Here is an 18053-nt window from a genome sequence, read left to right as displayed (position 1 = left end):
CGCAGCGCCTCTAAGTTTCCGCTCCACGCGCGGGCCCGGGCGGGAGCCCGGCCTCCTCCCAGCTTTGGGATGCCGCGGCCTCCGGGGGGAGTGTCGCCCGCGGCCCCCGCCCGCCCGCGCCCCCAGCGCCCGCTCCCTGGCCCGCTCCCCACGGCGCGGCCGCGCGCATTACCTGCCGAGCGCCGGGGGGCCTGCTGCTTCCTCCTCGGCATGCTGCTCGGGCCGCCGTAGCCTTCGTCTCAGCCGCCGCCGGAGTTCGCGGGGCGCGGGGACGCGGGGCCCCGGGCGCAACTCCGCGGCGCGCCCAACTTTGGCCTCGTCCCCGCGGGCTCCGGGCTCCGGACGCGCCGCGGACCGCGGGGAGCCGCTCGCATGGACCGCCGCGCCCGGGGCCGCTCAGGAGGCGGCGGCGGCCGCGCGGGCCGCGTCCCGGCCGCCGGGCTGCGGGCGGAGCGCGCGGGGCCTGGGCGCCGAGCCCGGAGTCATCCCCGGCGCGGGCCGCGGGCGCAGCGGTGGGCGCTGGGAGGGCCGGCCCGCGGCCCGCGCTCCATGCTGCCGCCTCCCGCCGCCGCGCTGCTGCTGCTGGCGGGCGCTCCTCCGGCGCCGCTGCGGGCGCTGCCCCGCGCCTTCCTCCGCGAGCCGAGAGTCTCCGAGCGCAACTTTCTCTCCCCCCTCTCCTCGCGGTTCGGGGGTCGCGGCGAGTGTTTTCAATGCGCGGGTCGCAGTTTTCTCATTGAGCGCCAGCGAGGCCGATCCAGGCTGTCCTTTTCCTCCTGCACTTAGTCTAAGAGGAAGAAAGCAAACAAGACAGAGGAGTGAAGCCCCCTTACACACACGCGCCGGGGGGAGATGTCAGGCGCTGCTCCACCTTCCAAACAGTCACAGATCAAACAGTGTCACCCGGCCGGAGCGCCACTTGGTGCCACTTGGCTTTGCCGCCAGGATCGCCGCTTCTTCCAATGCGAAATCTAATACAAACACATTTTGATCATGGATTTTTTGGCCGGTCTTGATCTTCCAACAGAAAAAAAAAAAATGAAAAATACACAAAAGCCCCCCACTCAAAAAAAAAAAAAAAAAGGCAACAACAACAACAACCCAGAGAGTGTGTGCAAAGGGGCGCAGAGCCGACATTCACTGGGTGGGCGAGATGAGCGTGGACTGTTCCCCCCCCCCAAACTCCTGGGAGAGAGGGAGATGCACTCTCGCTCTCTCCTCTTTTCAGTGAAATATAACACACATTCCGATCGCAGAGCTTTCAGACAGTCTCAACTGATAGACAGACACATCGAGCTGCTTTTCCTGCTTCAGTTTTTACTCCTCCTCCTCTCGCCAACGTCACCCTGACAATTACAAATAGGTCTCTCACAAACCATACCTGTCAATCTTTTTAATTGCTTTGTGTTTTTTTTCTGGAGCTAAACAATATGACACAAAAAAGAAATCTTAATACAGCACAACATAAAAGATTGTAGTTTGGAGAAAGACATTGAGGGGTTTGTTATTGTAATCCACTGGCTGATACTGGGTAACACCATGTGTTCTAAAGCCAAGTTAAGTAGACACTGGCAGATTTTTAAACCTGTTAATACCCCTCCCCCCCCCCTTGTACATTCATACCACGTACCCACATAGACATAAACTACCCTTGGATGAAGAATGTCCTACATTTAAGATAAAAATACCCGTGTCACCTTTGCAGTCTTAGTTTGGGAGTTAAATTTGATTGGGGATGGGTGGCTTTTATGTTTTAGTAATTCATGGGTTAAGTGGAAAGCAGGAGGTTTTTTCAATTGAAACGTATTCCTTTAACAAAAAATTCAAGATGGACTTAGCTCATCACACGAAAATGTGGAAAATATTTAATTTGGTCCCTCTATGAAAAGTGAATTGATTATTTGGTCAATACAGACAATTAGGGAGAAAATTGACACACTGCAACTGCAGCTCTCTCTAGCTGGGTTATAAAATGAGATCTTCATACATCATTGCAAACGTCTCCAATTCAATTAAGTCCTTCAGCATCCCCACCTAGAAGTTTAAAATGTTTCTGTGCTCTGGGAATCTGGCCCTCTGGTTTCCAGTGTGTGTGTTCTCTCCCAGTGGGTAACCTGTACCTGTCTTGTAGAGAGGCTACTTTAAAAAAAGTCACGGAAAAAACACGAAATCTGGGCCAAAATAAGTGAAATGGCTTAGTTCATACAACTTATATGGGGCAAACTGAGGGGCAGAGATGCGAGCAAGGCGTTTGGGGGACAGCGGCCCAGGAGCCTGGGGCTCAGAGGGGGCACTGAGCGCCCCCTCTTCGGTGCTTGAATGCGCTCACCAACAGCAAGGGATCCCCACGCGGCTCAGGGACCCGGCCGTGCCCCGCCGCCCCGGCCGCGCTCGGGGTTGATTCGTACCACCTTGCAAGGAAGTGAACGCTTCGCACGGGAAGGGGAGGCGCCTGTGCCGGCCACCGGCCGGCGCGCCTCCGAGAATGCCCGGAGCTGCCGCCGGCTCCGGGCCGCGGTGAACGTGGGACACACGGGACCCCTCAGCGCCCCCCTCACCCTTTAGAGTAGTCAAATCCGGCTTTTAGAGCGTGGAGAGGGTGGGGATATCCGGTGCCTCCCCGGCGCCGGAGGAAGGGGGAGGGCGGAGAGGCTCCCTGGCCAGTCTGCGCCGATCAGATTCAAACCAAAACAAAAAGATTAAAGGAGCAGCTACCGGGGCGGCTGCGATCCTCCGGCCAGGACCCCGGGGGTGGCGCGTCCGGGAGCTCCGGGGGCTGCAAGGACTCCGGGAGCTGCGCGCCGGAGGGGGAGCGGGCGCCAAGCGCGGAGGGGAAGGGGGGGAGCCGAGGGAAGGGCGAGGGCCGGAGGAGGGGCGGACCCACCGGCTCCGCCCGCGCCCAGCCGAACTCAGCTGCCCGGGCTGGTCGCGACCTTGGCCTGCAGCGGCTCGGAAAGCAGGCGGTGGCGCGGACTATGCTGCGGCTGGCGCTCGCCGCGACCCGAACTATCGTGGACATGTCGTATTCCCGCCACTTCCTGGACTTCCAGGGCTCCGCCATCCCCTGCGCCATGCAGAAGCTGGTGGTGACTCGGCTGAGCCCCAACTTCCGCGAGGCCGTCACCCTGCGCCGGGACTGCCCGGTGCCACTCCCCGGGGACGGAGACCTCCTCGTTCGAAACCGGTGAGCCCGGCGCGCGCCCTCGCCCCGGCCCCGCCTCTCCCGGGCTGTCCGGTTCGCCTGCGTCCCCACACCCCAGCGCGCTCGGGTGCACAGCCTGACTTGGCGAGATTCTGGGAAATTGAACCCGCCGCCATCTGGCGAAGGCGAATGTAATGTGACTGTTGCTGTTGTGAATATCCGATGCCACCGAACGTCCTCATAACTGGGGGTTATTTTAATTTGGGATTCCCCTCCCCTCCCCCAGTGCTCCCTCCTCCCCCTCCCGCTCCCGAAATAAAACCGAGGGGACCCAGAAGCCGAGGCTTGCCGCCTGGCCCACCCGCGCGCACCCGGGGCTCCTGCGTTCACATACTCTTTAGGGTGGAGCAGGAACAGCCTGGACCCAAGCTGCGACCTTTAGGTAACAACGTGCTTTGAAGAAAGGAGGCCGGGGACCAGGCTGGTTTCCCTGTCCGCTCCAGGTTGGCAGTAGCCTCGCCATGGCAGAGCCTGTCTCTGAGTGTGTTGGTGTGCACCTCGCTGGTGTCGTCTGCGTGTTGTCAGTGATGTGTGACTGTTGTCCGTGCCCCGGAGTGGAACGACAGGCGTGTGGCGCGCGTGCTGGGCGTCTGGGGCGGGGGGCATGGCTTGCATTTGCCCGCACGTTCTGCAGATCTTCGGGGACACACTGGGGTTCTTGCCTGACCTCTGTCTTTTCCTCCCCTACACTCCTCACCTTAATGTGTTTCCGCCTCACTAATCTTTGGTAACTGGTGAGGCAACAGGAAGGAACGGGATCTCACTCCGTGGAGCCAGGCCCTCGGGTCTCCGGGTGGGTCCACTCCCCGCGGACTTGCAGGCGGGGCGTGCCTGGTTCCTCCATCCCCTTCGCAAGAGCAGGACTCCTCCGCCTGCTCGGGCAGTCCGAGGGGTTACAGTATTGCATGTATCCGGTTGAATAATACTCCGAAGGGAGGAGAAAGTTCAGATAGTAACTGTGTTGAAAATTGTGTGCTAGGAAGTACTCTCAGCCCCCTGCAAGGAGTAGCTTGATGCAACGTTTAATGAGTCCATTTTGGGGATTCATATCAGCCTTCCAAATAATATTGTAAGGCTGGAGAATTCTGGTCTCTATATAAAACTTTTGGAAACGTGTTGGGAATGTAACCATTTAGTGAACCAAGGATGGGACTGAGCAGAGGTGGGATGTGTGTGTCCTTGAAAAAGTTTGCTACGGTGGAAACAGCTTCCGAGGATTTCTTCATTATGGGATGCAGTGCTAGGGCTGTTCAGGACATGGGTCCTGCCAGGATTAAAAGGGGGGCTTGTGTGTGTTCAGAAATACAAAACACACGAGTAACTTGCTAGAAGCTGAGATGAGCCCCAGGCTGAAAAGCTCCAAACAGACTGGAACAGGCAAAAAGTTTCACATGGGCTTTTGTTTCCTTTTTCTGATGAGGTACACTATTGATTGATCAGTGATGTAAACACACACACAGCTGCTTGAGTAAAACGCCTTTTAGAAAGGGGGTATGGGATGGGGAGGAGGCCACTGAGCCTGGCAGCGGTGGGGGGGGGGGGGGAGTGGTTAGAGCTCTACTGGCCGCAGCGAGGTTGGGACCACCCTCCAGCGCCTTGGGTGGAGGTTGCTCCAACCCGGCCTTGGTGCTTTCCTGGCCTCTCCCCCAAGAGTGTACATCAACTCCTAGGATGCCCCCCTCCTGAGACTCCTCTCCCTTCACACTCACAGTCCCCCCTCACCGTCCCCTTCCCCACTGGGTGTCTGGGCACCCCGGGGCGCTGCATCCCTAGCTTGAGTCTTGGACTCCAGGTCAGTGCTCTGGACCACCGGCTCTCACCTTGGGAGCTCATCAGTTTAGGTTGCTTCAAGATCCATACCTTTTCCCCTCCACCTATGCCAAGAATCTCTTTAATATAAATAGTATATTGATACATACAACTTGACCTCTAACTCCTACCTTGAAGCCCACAACAGAAAGAAAATGGAGCCAGTTTTCTGCGTGTTGGGAGGGGGCGGAACCTCTGCCGCCCCTCTTCCCTACGCTGCTGGCAAACCTGCTCCTATCCCCCAATTGTAGGAAGATCCTTTATTCTTGCACACAAGGTCAGCGGAGGTGGCGTTTTACGGACTCTCTCCCTCTCTCTCTTTTAAAGAATAGAGGCTTAATAATTCACTGAAGGTTAGTTCATCTTAATTCTAGGCCAAATCTCCCCAGAACACTGTTAATTACATGAAAATTTTATGCATATGCTTCTCCTTTTTATCATGATAAAATTGCTCTGGAATGAATAGATTAATCCCAAATTTACTTATTTGGAAAGGTGTGTGGAGGTCTGACTTTTTCTTTCACTTGAACCATTTACACACCTCATAACATTTCAACAGAAAATACAGATTTTTTTCTTCGCAGAGAGGGAAGTGCTTTTAAGCTCCACAACCATTAGAATAATCAAGTTCACCATTTAGGAATGGTGTGAGAAGGGTACATAAACTCCCCATAGACCTACAATTGATGTTCCTTTCTATAGTTCTCACCTTCCTGTTTCATACATCCCAGGACAACTTCAGTGTCCTCCCCATTACCCGACCTCAGAAAAGAAAAAGAAAGCGAGCAAGACACCCTCCGGTGAAGTCAGTTTGAGCGCTATTTTTAGCATTTTTAGTACCGTAATGACACATTATTTCGTTTCTAAATATTTCTAACGATTTTCTGCTCCTGTGTAAGATAATGGGTCTAAGAGTTTGCGGGGAGGGAAAAGAGAAGGGGGAGGGGATGGGGAAGGCGTTTTTTGATAAAGGGTTTGTTGCTCACGGGAGGTGGAACAGTAGTATTTCTTCGGATTCTCCAGGCCAAATTGTTTTTCTTCTTTCTTTCTTTCTTTCTATTTATTTATTTTTAAAATAAGTATCTGGTTTGGACGACTTTGCCTCCCAGTATTGAAGGCATGTGCTTCGGACTAGAATCTTCGCCTCGGGTTTTGTTCAGAGAAAGCGTCCCCCTCCGCCCCGCAGGACTGCCCTGTTTCACAATAAACATGAAGGGGCTCAGCACTTTTTAATATAAATAAACGGGCGACTATATTGGGGGAGAGCCCGCCTCGTCCTGAGGTTTCTGGACATTATTCTTTTGAGTGGATCCTGCCGTCGGATCGCTGGAACCCTCATTAAAAGCACATATTTTAAATTAAAGGGGCACAAGGGGAACCTCCCAGCGCGCGCATCCTTCCCAGTGGTCTTTCCCCTCTCGCTCCCCCTTCCTGTCCCCTGCTCGGACCCGGGCCCCCCTGTTCCATGGCGCCGCTGCTCTTGAACTTGTTTCTGGTGAAGAGGAGCTCAAGGGCTCCGGACCCCCCAGGCAGCTCTTCCCAAAGCCCAGGTAAGGACCTAGGCGCATCGGGGCCCTGGCGGGTCCCCACCACCCTGGGGGGCCTCGCAGCGTCAAAACAGGGGTCTGGGGGAAGGCGGGGGCCACGCCAGAGGCCGGGAGACACTGGAGAGGGTGAGGTTTGGGGAATCTAGATTCGCCACCAGCCCGAGATTCCTTCACCACTATGCAGGCGATTTAGAAGACTGCGGGGCGGTTGGGAGGAGGGGTCACGAAATATGGGGGTGTCTAGGAAGCCAAGGTCACGGTCCAGCCTCTAGCGGGTCTCTGTCCACGGGCTTTGCGCCTCGCCACGCAGGGTGCTCAGGGCTACCCCAGAACTTGTCCTGCCCTGGGCGGGAGCTCCATGGTGGGCGCACCCGCAGGACCCCTGCCTAGCCCTGGAGGCCGAGGTCCCGGGTGCGGACCTGGGCCACGGCCCCTCACCCCAGTGCTGGCAGCACTGCCCCAGCCCGCTCCTGGCCTGGGAGACATTGATCCTTAGTTGCTGGCGGTGGAGGAGCCACGCGGGACCAGAGGGTCGGGCAGTCAGAAGCGGCCCTCAAGTCCAAGGGAGGCTGTCGGGAAGCACTGCCTGCTGGCACCCAGCAGGCAGACCCGGGCGCACCAGGGGGCCTCCGGGGAGACGGAGAGCGGAGGCCACCTGGACGGGGCGTGCGGTGCGCCCGCGGGTGTCCTGTCCCTGCTCGGGGGCGCGCCGGGCTCAACCGCAACATCTGACTTGATGTTTTAGGCAAAGCCCCCATGGAAAACTCCAGCTTCTGCTGAGCGAATGCAGCCACCTCAGCTCCCAGCGGCGCCCCACTGCCCCCTCCCCCCACCGCCACCACCAGGCACACACTTGGCCCTCTGTCCCCTGCGGCGTGCGTGTCCTCTCGCTCTGCGTTTCTCCTGAGATGTGCGCTGTTGGGTTTCCCACCTCTCCTCTTGGAAGCGGTAAACCACAGCCTGGGGAGGAGGCGAGCTGGGGCTGAGTCCTCCTCCAGCACCGCTTTTCTGCTCACGGGTCCTAAGTGGGGTGTGGGGAGGGACGCGAGGGGCTGGCCAGCACCGTGGAGTCCCTCCGAGTCCTAGGCGGGGTCTCCCCACACAAGAAAGGCGCCTCTCCAGTGGGGTGTGTAGAAACGCCAGAGGGACCAGACCGGAGGGGGCTGGGAAGGGTTAATTGTGGACTCCCCACTTCTCAAGCAAACCTCACTTCACTTTCACCGCAGGAAGCCTTCCGGGAGGGGCTTTGCCTTACAGCCTAGGCTGGGGCTCCGAGAGGCGCTGCAGCTGGGCTGGGCCCTGGCTGCTTCTAGGAAGACAGGCAGCTGGCTCTGCTCTGGGGAAGCTGGCCCTTTTTACAAAGACGGGGCCTTGAGAACTGAGTAAATTTCAAGGAGAGAGCGAGCAGCCTCCCCCATCCTCCCCAAATAGAATGCAAGCATCTTGGCATTAAATGCCAAATAATGCCAAATGGGAAACCTGCAAAAACCATTTCCCCATTTCTCATTACTGCATATCCTTTATGGGTATGGAATGCTATGGCTCTTAGAATTCAGGGAGGCTGTGTGGTATGCTCACTTCTGAAAGCTGCCTGATGAGCTAGAAAGAAATGGTTTCCTGCTTCCTTCTTTCTACAATATGCAGAGAGCTTTCAGTGTTGTAGACACACAAGGCAGAAGCATCAGGGAGCATGTTTAAGGGCAAAGTATCACCGATAGACCTATGGAAGCGGGTCCTGCTACAGAGCAGTTTTGGTTTATTAAGTTAAATTAAAAGTGAATTATTTTAAAATGACCTACTTACCAGCTTTGCTCCTGCCACCAGATAACACCATCCTTTCACTTCATTACAGGTGGAAATGACATTTTTAGGGTCCTCCATTATGTGTCTAAGCCACCTCCTGACATTCTTAGTTGACGACTTGTTTTTTTTTTTCCCCTTACGTATCAGGATATTTCTGTTATGAGGTATACTAAGATGAAAAAAAGCTGGTAAAAGTACTGGCCTCGCAATTAAATTGACTCTGGATACCAAAGTGAAACTAATCATCTGGTATTAATCAACTTATGTCTCTGCTTCTTGTTGAGGGAAAATAGAGTGACGATATGCTTTCCTTTTCATCTGAAAAGGACTGTAAAATGTTGAATGTTCCATAAAATCTCTCTCCCCTTATGAGACAATTTTTGTTCAATTAATCAAAGTGCATATTTTCACACTGGACATCGTTACATCAGAAAGAAAATTTGCTGCAGCCACTCTAACAATGTTTTGAAACAACCCCTGCAGTAATGACCTTGCACATTCCATCAATCTTTAATAATATCATTGTCATTACTATTATTATCTGAAGTGTTAAATTGTGGCCAAAATCAATACTAGTGTACTTGGTTGAATATATTTTATCCCACTGTTGTTTTTAACATCTTTGTTAAGAGGCCAATTAATTTCCAACTCAGCTCCAGTGCAGTTTGTGGATAAGAAGGCTTCCTGACATATTTGGGGTGTTTTGTTTTTGTTTTTGTTTTTGATTTATTTCTCCTTTTGGAGGAAAGAGGAGGGAAATAAATGACATATGAAATAAATAACTTGATGTTTTAAAGTGATTGAAATTATTTCTAAACTGATGACAGCAAAACTCTGGTTGCAAATCACTGTTGAACTAAATACTCATTTAATTTCTTTTCCTCCACTGAATATCAGGACTGGTTTTTTCATATTCTATCAGAATGTATGGCTTAGCTAGACCCCCACAGTCACCGAATTAGAGGGGTTTTTCGAAGTGGACTATAGAGGCCTTGAGAACAAAACACCTTAATATATTTTTGTGATTGTTTTCTTCTAGATTTGTCGGTGTTAATGCATCTGATATCAACTACTCAGCAGGACGATATGACCCTTCAGTCAAGACCCCCTTTGATGCAGGTTTCGAAGGTGTGGGCGAGGTGGTAGCCTTGGGCCTCTCCGCCAGTGCCAGGTACACAGTCGGCCAAACTGTGGCTTACATGTCACCGGGCTCTTTTGCTGAGTACACAGTGGTGCCAGCCAGCATTGCCATCCCAGTGCCCTCTGCCACACCCGAGTACCTCACCCTGCTGGTAAGTGGTACCACCGCACACATCTGCCTGAAAGAGCTCGGCGGGCTGAAGGAAGGGAAGAAAGTGCTGGTGACGGCTGCGGCTGGGGGGACAGGCCAGTTTGCCGTGCAGCTTGCAAAGAAGGCCGGGTGCCACGTCATTGGAACCTGCTCTTCTGATGAGAAGTCTGCTTTCCTGAAGTCTGTTGGCTGCGATCGTCCCATCAACTATAACACTGAGCACGTGGGTACCGTCCTGAAGCGAGAGTACCCTGGAGGCGTGGATGTGGTCTATGAATCTGTGGGGGGCGCCATGTTTGACTTGGCAATAGATGCCTTGGCCACCAAAGGGCGCCTGATAGTAATCGGGTTTATCTCTGGCTACCAAACCCCTACTGGCCTTTCACCTGTGAAAGCAGGAACCTTACCCGCCAAACTGCTGAAGAAATCTGCCAGCATCCAGGGCTTCTTCCTAAACCATTACCTTTCTGAGTACAGAGCATCCATGGACCACTTGGTCAAGATGTGTACCAGTGGAGACCTCGTGTGCCAGGTGGACCTGGGCGACCTGTCCACAGAGGGCAGGTTTACTGGCCTGGAGTCCGTGTTCCGGGCTGTCGATTACATGTACATGGGGAAAAACACGGGGAAGATTGTAGTTGAATTACCTCACCCTGTCAACAGCAAGCTGTAAAAACCAAACAATGGCATAAATCAGAAGAGAAAGAAAGTGGGTACTTGATGCTTCAGAATTACTCAAATCAATTTATTTTCAGTCATTAATGGAGATAATATTTCTTAAAACGAAAGTAAGGTGTTACAACAGGTTTCTCTTTTTCTTCCCTTTTTTTCTTTTTTTACCCCTCTCTTGAAAAAAAAAAAAAAAAAGTGCTAATAAAACTTACCTCCCTGGCTCAGAGGTAAAACCTTTACATTCAACCCTTTGGTCATGGACAGTCTCATTCCAGATTTTATTGTTCTTGGGAACTAAATTAATTCCTGATGGGAGAGCTGATCAAATCAGTATGTCTTCAGCTTGATGAGATTTTAAAATTGGTCTTAAAAATAGTTCACAAATTCTTTGCTTTGGGAGAGTTTGGTCTTGGGCTAATGAGTAGTTAATAAATGAGAGATACCGCAAAAATCAGCCCTATTTCCGAGTGCACATTCTGAGGAAATGGCCCTTTGTAGCCTATAAATCACTAGCCAACTATCCAAACAGAAATTTGGAGGGATTCTTCCAAAACTTTGATTTTGTTAGATTATTAGCAAAAATGATTAAGTGAATACAGACCTATCTAAAAGAAGTCAGTTGTATTGAAGGCTTTTGTGCCTGTGAGGCACATGTGGAATGGAAAATTTCACTCCTCCCTTAAGAAGCAAATCAGTGCTGAAAACTTACACAGACAAAAAGCAACGTCGGGAGAGGGGACGACAGATTCGGGGGCTTTAAGAACTTAATACATGCCCAGGAAAGGTGTGTGTCCCATCCACAATGAGGTCCACCTAACAGAACGTGGGCTACCCAAGGGCAGGCCACTCTGGGCACACCGCGGGAGGGTCCTTTGGACGCCGGGGCAGACTGCGCCGCGCACAGTCGGGACCAAGATCTCCAGTAATAACACACGGGCTCTGTGTCAGGCTGTCTGGCATGGAAGGTGTGTTTCATCTCTGGTCCTGGGAACAATAGCAGCCCCTGACCCTAGGTTTCCGTTTGACTTCTCCCAGGTTCTGGTGGAGTGAGATGCCTCTTGTCCCGGGCACCTGATACCACACATGAACGTAACCAGTCGAGTGCCTTCTCTTCTGAATCCTGCCTGGAGCTGATCGGCCCGCCTGCTAACCTTCAGCTCACCAAAGGCGGCTGCAGCCTTCCCTGTGAACTAGGAAATCCCACGGTGCCTCTCCGATCGAAGGCAGAGCCCTCCGGATGGTTTCACAGCCCGGGGTTTCCGCATCTCTCACGTGCTAAATAAATAGGAAGACAATTAAAGGTCCAGAAAACTTGGTGACCATATTTAATTTTTCTTGCCTTCCGTCTGAGGAGCAAGGGAATGCTACTGCCCCATAGCTGTTCGTATCTGTTTTACAAGATTTACTCATTTTCAGGTACCTAATGTCGCTGCTAGCATGCATGCACAACAATACAATTTATATGGTAAATGGGACCAAATCACGGCTTCACTGAATGTTATGGCTGCACTGAAGGGAAATGTCACGGTAAATAGCTGCCAAATTATGGATCATGCCGAAGTGTCACAACTGCACTAAAGACAAATGGCACTGGAGGCTATTGCCACGGCGGGCCTGTGAGTTATGAGGGAGGGTAGCGGCCTGATGCGAGGCTCTTTGTGTCCTCATTATAGCAGAGGGTTACCGGTGCAGGGGACAAGGGAAGCCGGTCCAGTGCGGGGCTTGGTTATTAATCTCTCCCTTTCAGTCCTAGCGGCTGTGGCAGAACAGAGAGGGACTCAGCCTGGCTTCCAGACACACAAACACACAAGGGAAGGGGACAGGTTTCATGAGCATAACCACCGGAAATGGCTGGTCACGGGAAATCGTGTCCCTCAGATCGTCTCATCAGAGAATATCATTAAATTGAACGTAGTGTGCGTCTGCTGGCTCGGTTGCTCCTTATGCAGGTAGACGTGTGACGTGTGAAATGTAAGCAGAAATGCACTGCTCCCCTTCGTGGAGACTTGAAGCGGGGAAGGACATCGCCAACTAAATTGCTTCTTCTAAACTGAAGTGTGTCCCGGTTTCTTTCATTTTAATGGGAGGGTAATAAAGATGAAAGACCAACCTTTTTACTGATGGACCCCTTAAGCTACAGAATAGAAATTTATTGTGTTTTGAAGGAATACACTAAATTCAGCTATGTAAAAAAAAAAAAAAAAGTATTTTTTTCAAACACTCAGGTTTGAAATAAAATCTAATCTGAAACCCTCATGTTTTCTCTCTCCCCAAACTAAGGAACCATAGCACAGGCTGTTTGCATTTAATCTCAGGAAACAAGCATGAAAGATTCCGCCCATTCAGATAATGCCAAAAAGATGTTTAAACTTTTTTTTTTTATTCTTCTGAAAAATGATTTGTAAATTGAGGGTCATAGTTCAGCACCAGTTTCATCTTCTGGTATTATCATTCAAGACTAGCCTCTAATGGGAGGTGAAGTGGTGCGAAGCTCTCAACACCTTTCTTCTGAACTGTATTACATATCACAAAAGTACATCCATAATTCAGGGCAATTGTCAGTCTTTGTTTTAGAGACAGGGCTGGGGCCGGGCGACCGCGCTGGATGAATTATTCCTCGGTTCTCAGGGTGGCCTCTTTGCACGTCAGCCTGGAGGTCTGGGGCTGGGCAGATGGAGGATTTGCCTCTGGTTAGTGCACAGAGAGGAGGGATTCTCATCCTCACCATTCCCTCGATTTCACATTTGTTTAGCATGCAAACACTACGAACAGTGTCATTCCGATCCCTTTGACGATGACTTCTGCTGTTGACTGATTTCAGCATTTAAAAAAATCGGGATGGTTTACAAAACAACACAAGTTTTGCATGATCTGTCCTATAAATTGTTATTCTATGATTGCATCTGAATGGGATTTCTCAGGAGCAGGACCGAGTTCTGTAAGTGGAATTACGTTTAGTATTTATCTAATGAAAGTACGGCGACAAGTAGCTGCTTGTGATTAAAATGAAAATCCCGCGTTATGTACTTAAGGAACATTCCTGCTAATGAGGATGTAATGTCCTCACACAACACAGCCCTTCATTCTGTGTTCACGGCCACAAGATGCTGGAAACTTGACAGATGATGTCATTTAAGACACATGCCTGCCATAGGGACCTGCTTTTTAGCTTCCTGTTTCTGGCTTTTATTTGGTTAACATTTCTAACGGCCACCTGACTGGTAGTGGGTCATGTTTTAACCCCTTTGTAGAATTCCCAATTAGTCCAAATTTACTACATTTGGGGCCTTCAGAACGGGGCAGGGAGTGTCAGTACTGAGAATATTTTTTTTGATCACTTTACCACAAGGACATATGGGATAAATACCATCTTTGAGATTTATATAAAAACAGATGAGCACTGTGCAACTTCCAGAAAATATATGATACAAAAAGAGCAAACACAATCAACAGTGGGGGATCATTTCCTCCGGGTTCCAATACAAGTTTTATGAATGTGACCCAGATGCGAAATGGCCTGATTTGATGGACTTGTAATTACTATTCCCTATACTTTCCACTCTCTTGTTTTATTAAATAACATTTGTTATTTATGGCACTTATTTAAAGACACAAAATTTATCTATGAAAACATTGTTAGTTAATTTTGGGGGCTTTTAGAGCATTGAGGGTTTTTGTTTTTTAAATTAGATTTTTCTGTAACTAATTTTTTAGTTATGGCCCAGAATTAAAGATTTAGCATCATATTTCAGAAGTCAACATGCAAAACTCTGGGTTATCAGTGCTGTTGGGCATTTTTTAACTTTGAATTGTTTTTCAACACCTTTACCATTATGTTATTGCAACTTATAAAAGGAGGAGGGTTCGATATGAGAAACGTATTGCTGTTATCATGAGCAAAGTTTGGGATGTTGGCAAAAATTATTTTTAAAGCGCTAAACAAAATACATAATGAATATTTGACCGACGTGTTTTAGTTCACATAACTCTTGACCTTAGAATTCATTGATATTCAAAGAACGGCAGACAAGGTGCATAGTTCAGTTACGCGTGCTTGCGTATTCTCTATCAGTCAGTCCTTCACTGGGGCTGAGTGGCTGGTGAGATGCGACAGACAAACCGTAGCCTGGAGTCCACACCGTCCTAGCATTTTCTGTTGACACCGGAGGTGCCCACAGCACAGCTGCCCCGCCGTGCTGGCTCAGAGCGTCCTGGAGGCACAGCCCCTCAGTCCCTCAAGCAGCAGGGTGAGGACTGCATGGGGTATAGTTTGGGGAAGCCAGCAAGTGCCTCGAGTACGTGGGGAGCCCTGAGCCAAAAGTGCAGAGACTCCAACGGCCCCCCAAAGGAAGCCTTTCCCTTGAAGGGCACTATCTGACATTGTCTTTCTGCCAACATGAAATTAAAATAATAATTAAAACACACCCTGCTGACTGGTGGTGGCATCCAACACAAAAAACAGAACTGTGCTTAGAGCTCAGAAAAATGTCCCATAAAATTGCCAGCTACTGTCATGTGTTACCCCCTCCATATACACAGCTCAGCTGCCTCAGGGTGACTTGGATGACCAGTTTCCTTGGTCAGTGGGAGTCGAGGAGCATGCTTAGGGAATGAAGGGGGTCCCATTAAAGCCCCTTGCTTTGCCCTCTGCCCGCACCTGGGTGGTCAGCCAGCAGAAAACTAGACCTGGGAACAGCCGGGGTGCTCTGTCCTTCCTAAATGAGAAGACGCAGTTGTCCTTTAAGAGGTAAAATTTGGGATTTAAGGGCCATCTAGTTCTACCCATTTTGTTGAGAAAAAAGCCGAGACTAGGAAGAACAGGTGCCTTGTCCAAGGTCACGGAGCTCACTGGGCCCAGGATTGGAGCTGGAGCGCAGATGCAACCTCTGTAGGACCCCCTTTATAATCCGCCAAGCTCCCTCGGCCTGTGCCTGAGTAAAAGTGTCACAGAATAACAACTGTCCTTTGTTACAAAGATTTTTGTGGATGGGATGATAGACCATCCCAGGAAGAATATCACAGTTCTGACCTCAAAAGTGTGTTCCACTCAGGACCCCCTTTATCCAACACAAGGGTCGAGAGCATTGAATTCTGTCATCTAAACATCACACAACATTGGGGAGTGGGGGGAGAGAGAAGTAACTCAGTGGAATTAATGTCTGAATGCCCACGATTTAGTTTTAATGCTACAAAGAAGGTCTCCTCGTCTACCAAGGTATGTCAAATAACGAATATCAAGAAAAGCTTTATTTTCATGTGTTTTTTTTCTAGAGTGGCTATAGCTGCTTCTATTATCACCCCTAGAAAGCTGATAACGTTTGACCATCATATTGTAACAGCAAACTAGCTAGAATCTGAATTTGCTCCACCGAAATGGAATGCTGAGTCCCGCAGACACGGGGCTGTGATCGGTGGACGGATGCGTGCTTGGCAGTGGGGCGTGCAGGAAGGTGAGGGGGTGTGCCTGGGGAGAGGCATACTGGGTCCCGCATTTCAGGCTCACGTGTGGCAGAATCTCATGTTCTGTACAAATGACAGGTCATAATTAAGACTCAGAAACAAGCCCTTCAGAACCACACGGCATTGAACATTCACGTCTTTCTACATCACTTCTGTCTTCCTTGAACTCATGCATAACAAGCGTAAACTTTCGACTTCACACGAACAAATCCTTTCCCAATAGAAACAGCTCCCCTTAACATTGAAAAACCCTTCCCGGGAACGGCAGCAGTGACAAGGCAATCTCGTTCTGCACAAAACCTCATTTCTCACCGGGGACCGGACGGGATAGCGGGCCCTCGCTACGTTGTCCGAATTTACATTTGGAAATTGAATTGTCTCCTTGAGGGTTTTTTACTCAAAGTAACTTTTGGAGAATCCTTTACATCGGGCACATCCAGGTAATTGGAATGAGACAGAGCTGAAGGAGCCCCCTGTCCCAGCTCATTCTCTGGTCAGTAGAATTAAAAGTGCTATCATTGTCATTATTGAAGAATATTTATCGTTTCAACTTTTACACATACTTTATGTAACATCTTGGAACTGATGAAGCTGATGTGTTAGCATACAGCGTCACTAATTTCACCTCTGCACTATGAAATAGGAAAAAGCCGGTTGATTTCCATTCTAGAGATGGGACTGCGTATTAAAATAAAGCACAGGAAATGGCTCCCTGGATTGCTGAGCCCCTGGTCGCACAGAGACGGGGCCCATGGACAGTTGTCAGACCGAGGCTGTTTTCACTGGGCGGTGCTTCTCCAACGTTATGGCTCCCACGCGGCCCCTGCTGCAACACAGGGCCCGGCGCGGCAGGTCCACAGCGGGGCCTGGGAACTGCATTTCCCAGGCAATGCCCAGGCTGCTGGTCCGCAGACTGGACTTTGAGTAGCGGGTCCTGGATCAGAGCCTTTGAAAGACTCCCATCTTGCAAAATGCTGTTTTACTCTAAGGCATGTCTGAGCCGCCTGGAGGCTCCTTCTGTGTGAATTTCCAAAACAAGCACATAGTTGCCTTTTATCGTCACGATGTCAACTTCTTTAAAAGGACCGTCCATGGGCTGTCCAGGGCGCTACGGTGGAAACTGTTTCCACACAGTCCTCCTGGGGCAGGAGGGAAGTGCCCGAGGGGTAATAGGTGCACCCTGGGGCGACTCAGCTCAGGTGACCCCAGACGCCCTTTAACTACAGGCAGATCATGGAAGGACCAGACACCTCTGGGTTCCTGCCACAGAGCTGGCATGCTGCTCCTGGAAGTCAGAGGGACCTGAGATCGAGTCCCCTTTCCCAGGGTGGGGCACCACAACTCTGGGGGAGATTTGTGACTCACGGGAGCCCAGATTCCTTCTTTGTCTCTTTTCTGTCATCCTCTGTGGGGGAGCTATGACCACACTGGCCAGAACAAGAGAAGCACCTGTGGGAATGTCCTAGCCACGTCCTAACGTGCCAGTCCCTTCCCCTCTTAGCCTTTGGAATGAGAGAGGCACAGAGGAGACTGGAACCAGTGTGGTCAGAGGTGTTCCCAAAAGGAGTGGAGACTGCTCCCCACACCATGAAGCCAGAACCGTTGGCGATGGCCCTTGAGGCCTCAAGAGACTGGAGATTAGAAAGATGAGAGGAAACACCATGAAGCAGACAGCCAAGTCTTGACATTCATTACCCCTGTGATCCTTCCCACCCAGAAGTAAAAGAACCTAACTTTTCTTTTTAACTATAACACAACTAGTCTATGACCGGTCCACTGTGGATCTTTATTATGCCCACAATAAGTATATAGAGTAGTGTATACGCGTATTACGTTAAAAAGTTAGGATGCTTTGGGGTGCCAAGTATCAAAAAGTCCAACTGAAACTGGCCTAAACAGTAAGGAGAGTCATGTACGTGGCAAGTTCCGAGGTAGGGCAGGCTTCAGGCACAGGTTGATCAGGGATCCAGCTCTACTTCTCTGGGACCCTCTTCTCAGACTGCTCATCAGATGGCTGCTTGCAGGAACAGGCTGTACTTTCACTCCGACCCCACCCCACCCATCAGCTCTCCAACAAAAGGCCTCTCCTTATGCTGGATCAGGTCGAGGGGCCCTATAACTGTGTCAAGAATAGAATCCAAACCACAAGAAACTCATGGTTCTGTTCAGGAGGAGCAGGATGGATGCTGGGAAGGCCAACTGCTCATCGCTCCAATGGAATCAGTTCTGGTCAACTGTGAGAAGGCGGATGCCCTTTTGGGGTGAGGGGGGT

At 50.7% G+C, this 18053-nt stretch overlaps 2 protein-coding genes across 2 annotated transcripts in view; one reads left to right on the top strand and one right to left on the bottom strand.

Moving 5' to 3' along the window:
• The window catches only part of TSHZ1 (teashirt zinc finger homeobox 1), a 69187-nt gene extending 68849 nt beyond the window's left edge, over nucleotides 1–338 (bottom strand). The window contains exon 1 of the mRNA XM_054724028.1: nucleotides 173–338. Within this exon, the coding sequence (XP_054580003.1) occupies nucleotides 173–212 (40 nt within the window). The 5' untranslated portion in view covers nucleotides 213–338. The remainder of the gene's footprint in view (nucleotides 1–172) is intronic.
• A 2098-nt stretch (nucleotides 339–2436) lies between these two features.
• Nucleotides 2437–11637, top strand: PTGR3 (prostaglandin reductase 3). The gene is made up of 3 exons (XM_054723976.1): nucleotides 2437–3181; nucleotides 9398–10358; nucleotides 11357–11637. Exons 1-2 carry the CDS (start codon nucleotides 2973–2975, stop codon nucleotides 10320–10322), a joined length of 1134 nt encoding a protein of 377 aa, XP_054579951.1. The 5' UTR covers nucleotides 2437–2972; the 3' UTR covers nucleotides 10323–10358; nucleotides 11357–11637.
• The last annotated feature ends 6416 nt before the right edge of the window (nucleotides 11638–18053 follow it).

This window comes from Eptesicus fuscus, chromosome 12 (assembly GCF_027574615.1).
Source record: "Eptesicus fuscus isolate TK198812 chromosome 12, DD_ASM_mEF_20220401, whole genome shotgun sequence".
NCBI lineage: Eukaryota > Metazoa > Chordata > Mammalia > Chiroptera > Vespertilionidae > Eptesicus > Eptesicus fuscus.
Note: the sequence above shows the minus strand (reverse complement) of the source record. Positions and strands in the feature narration are given on the sequence as shown.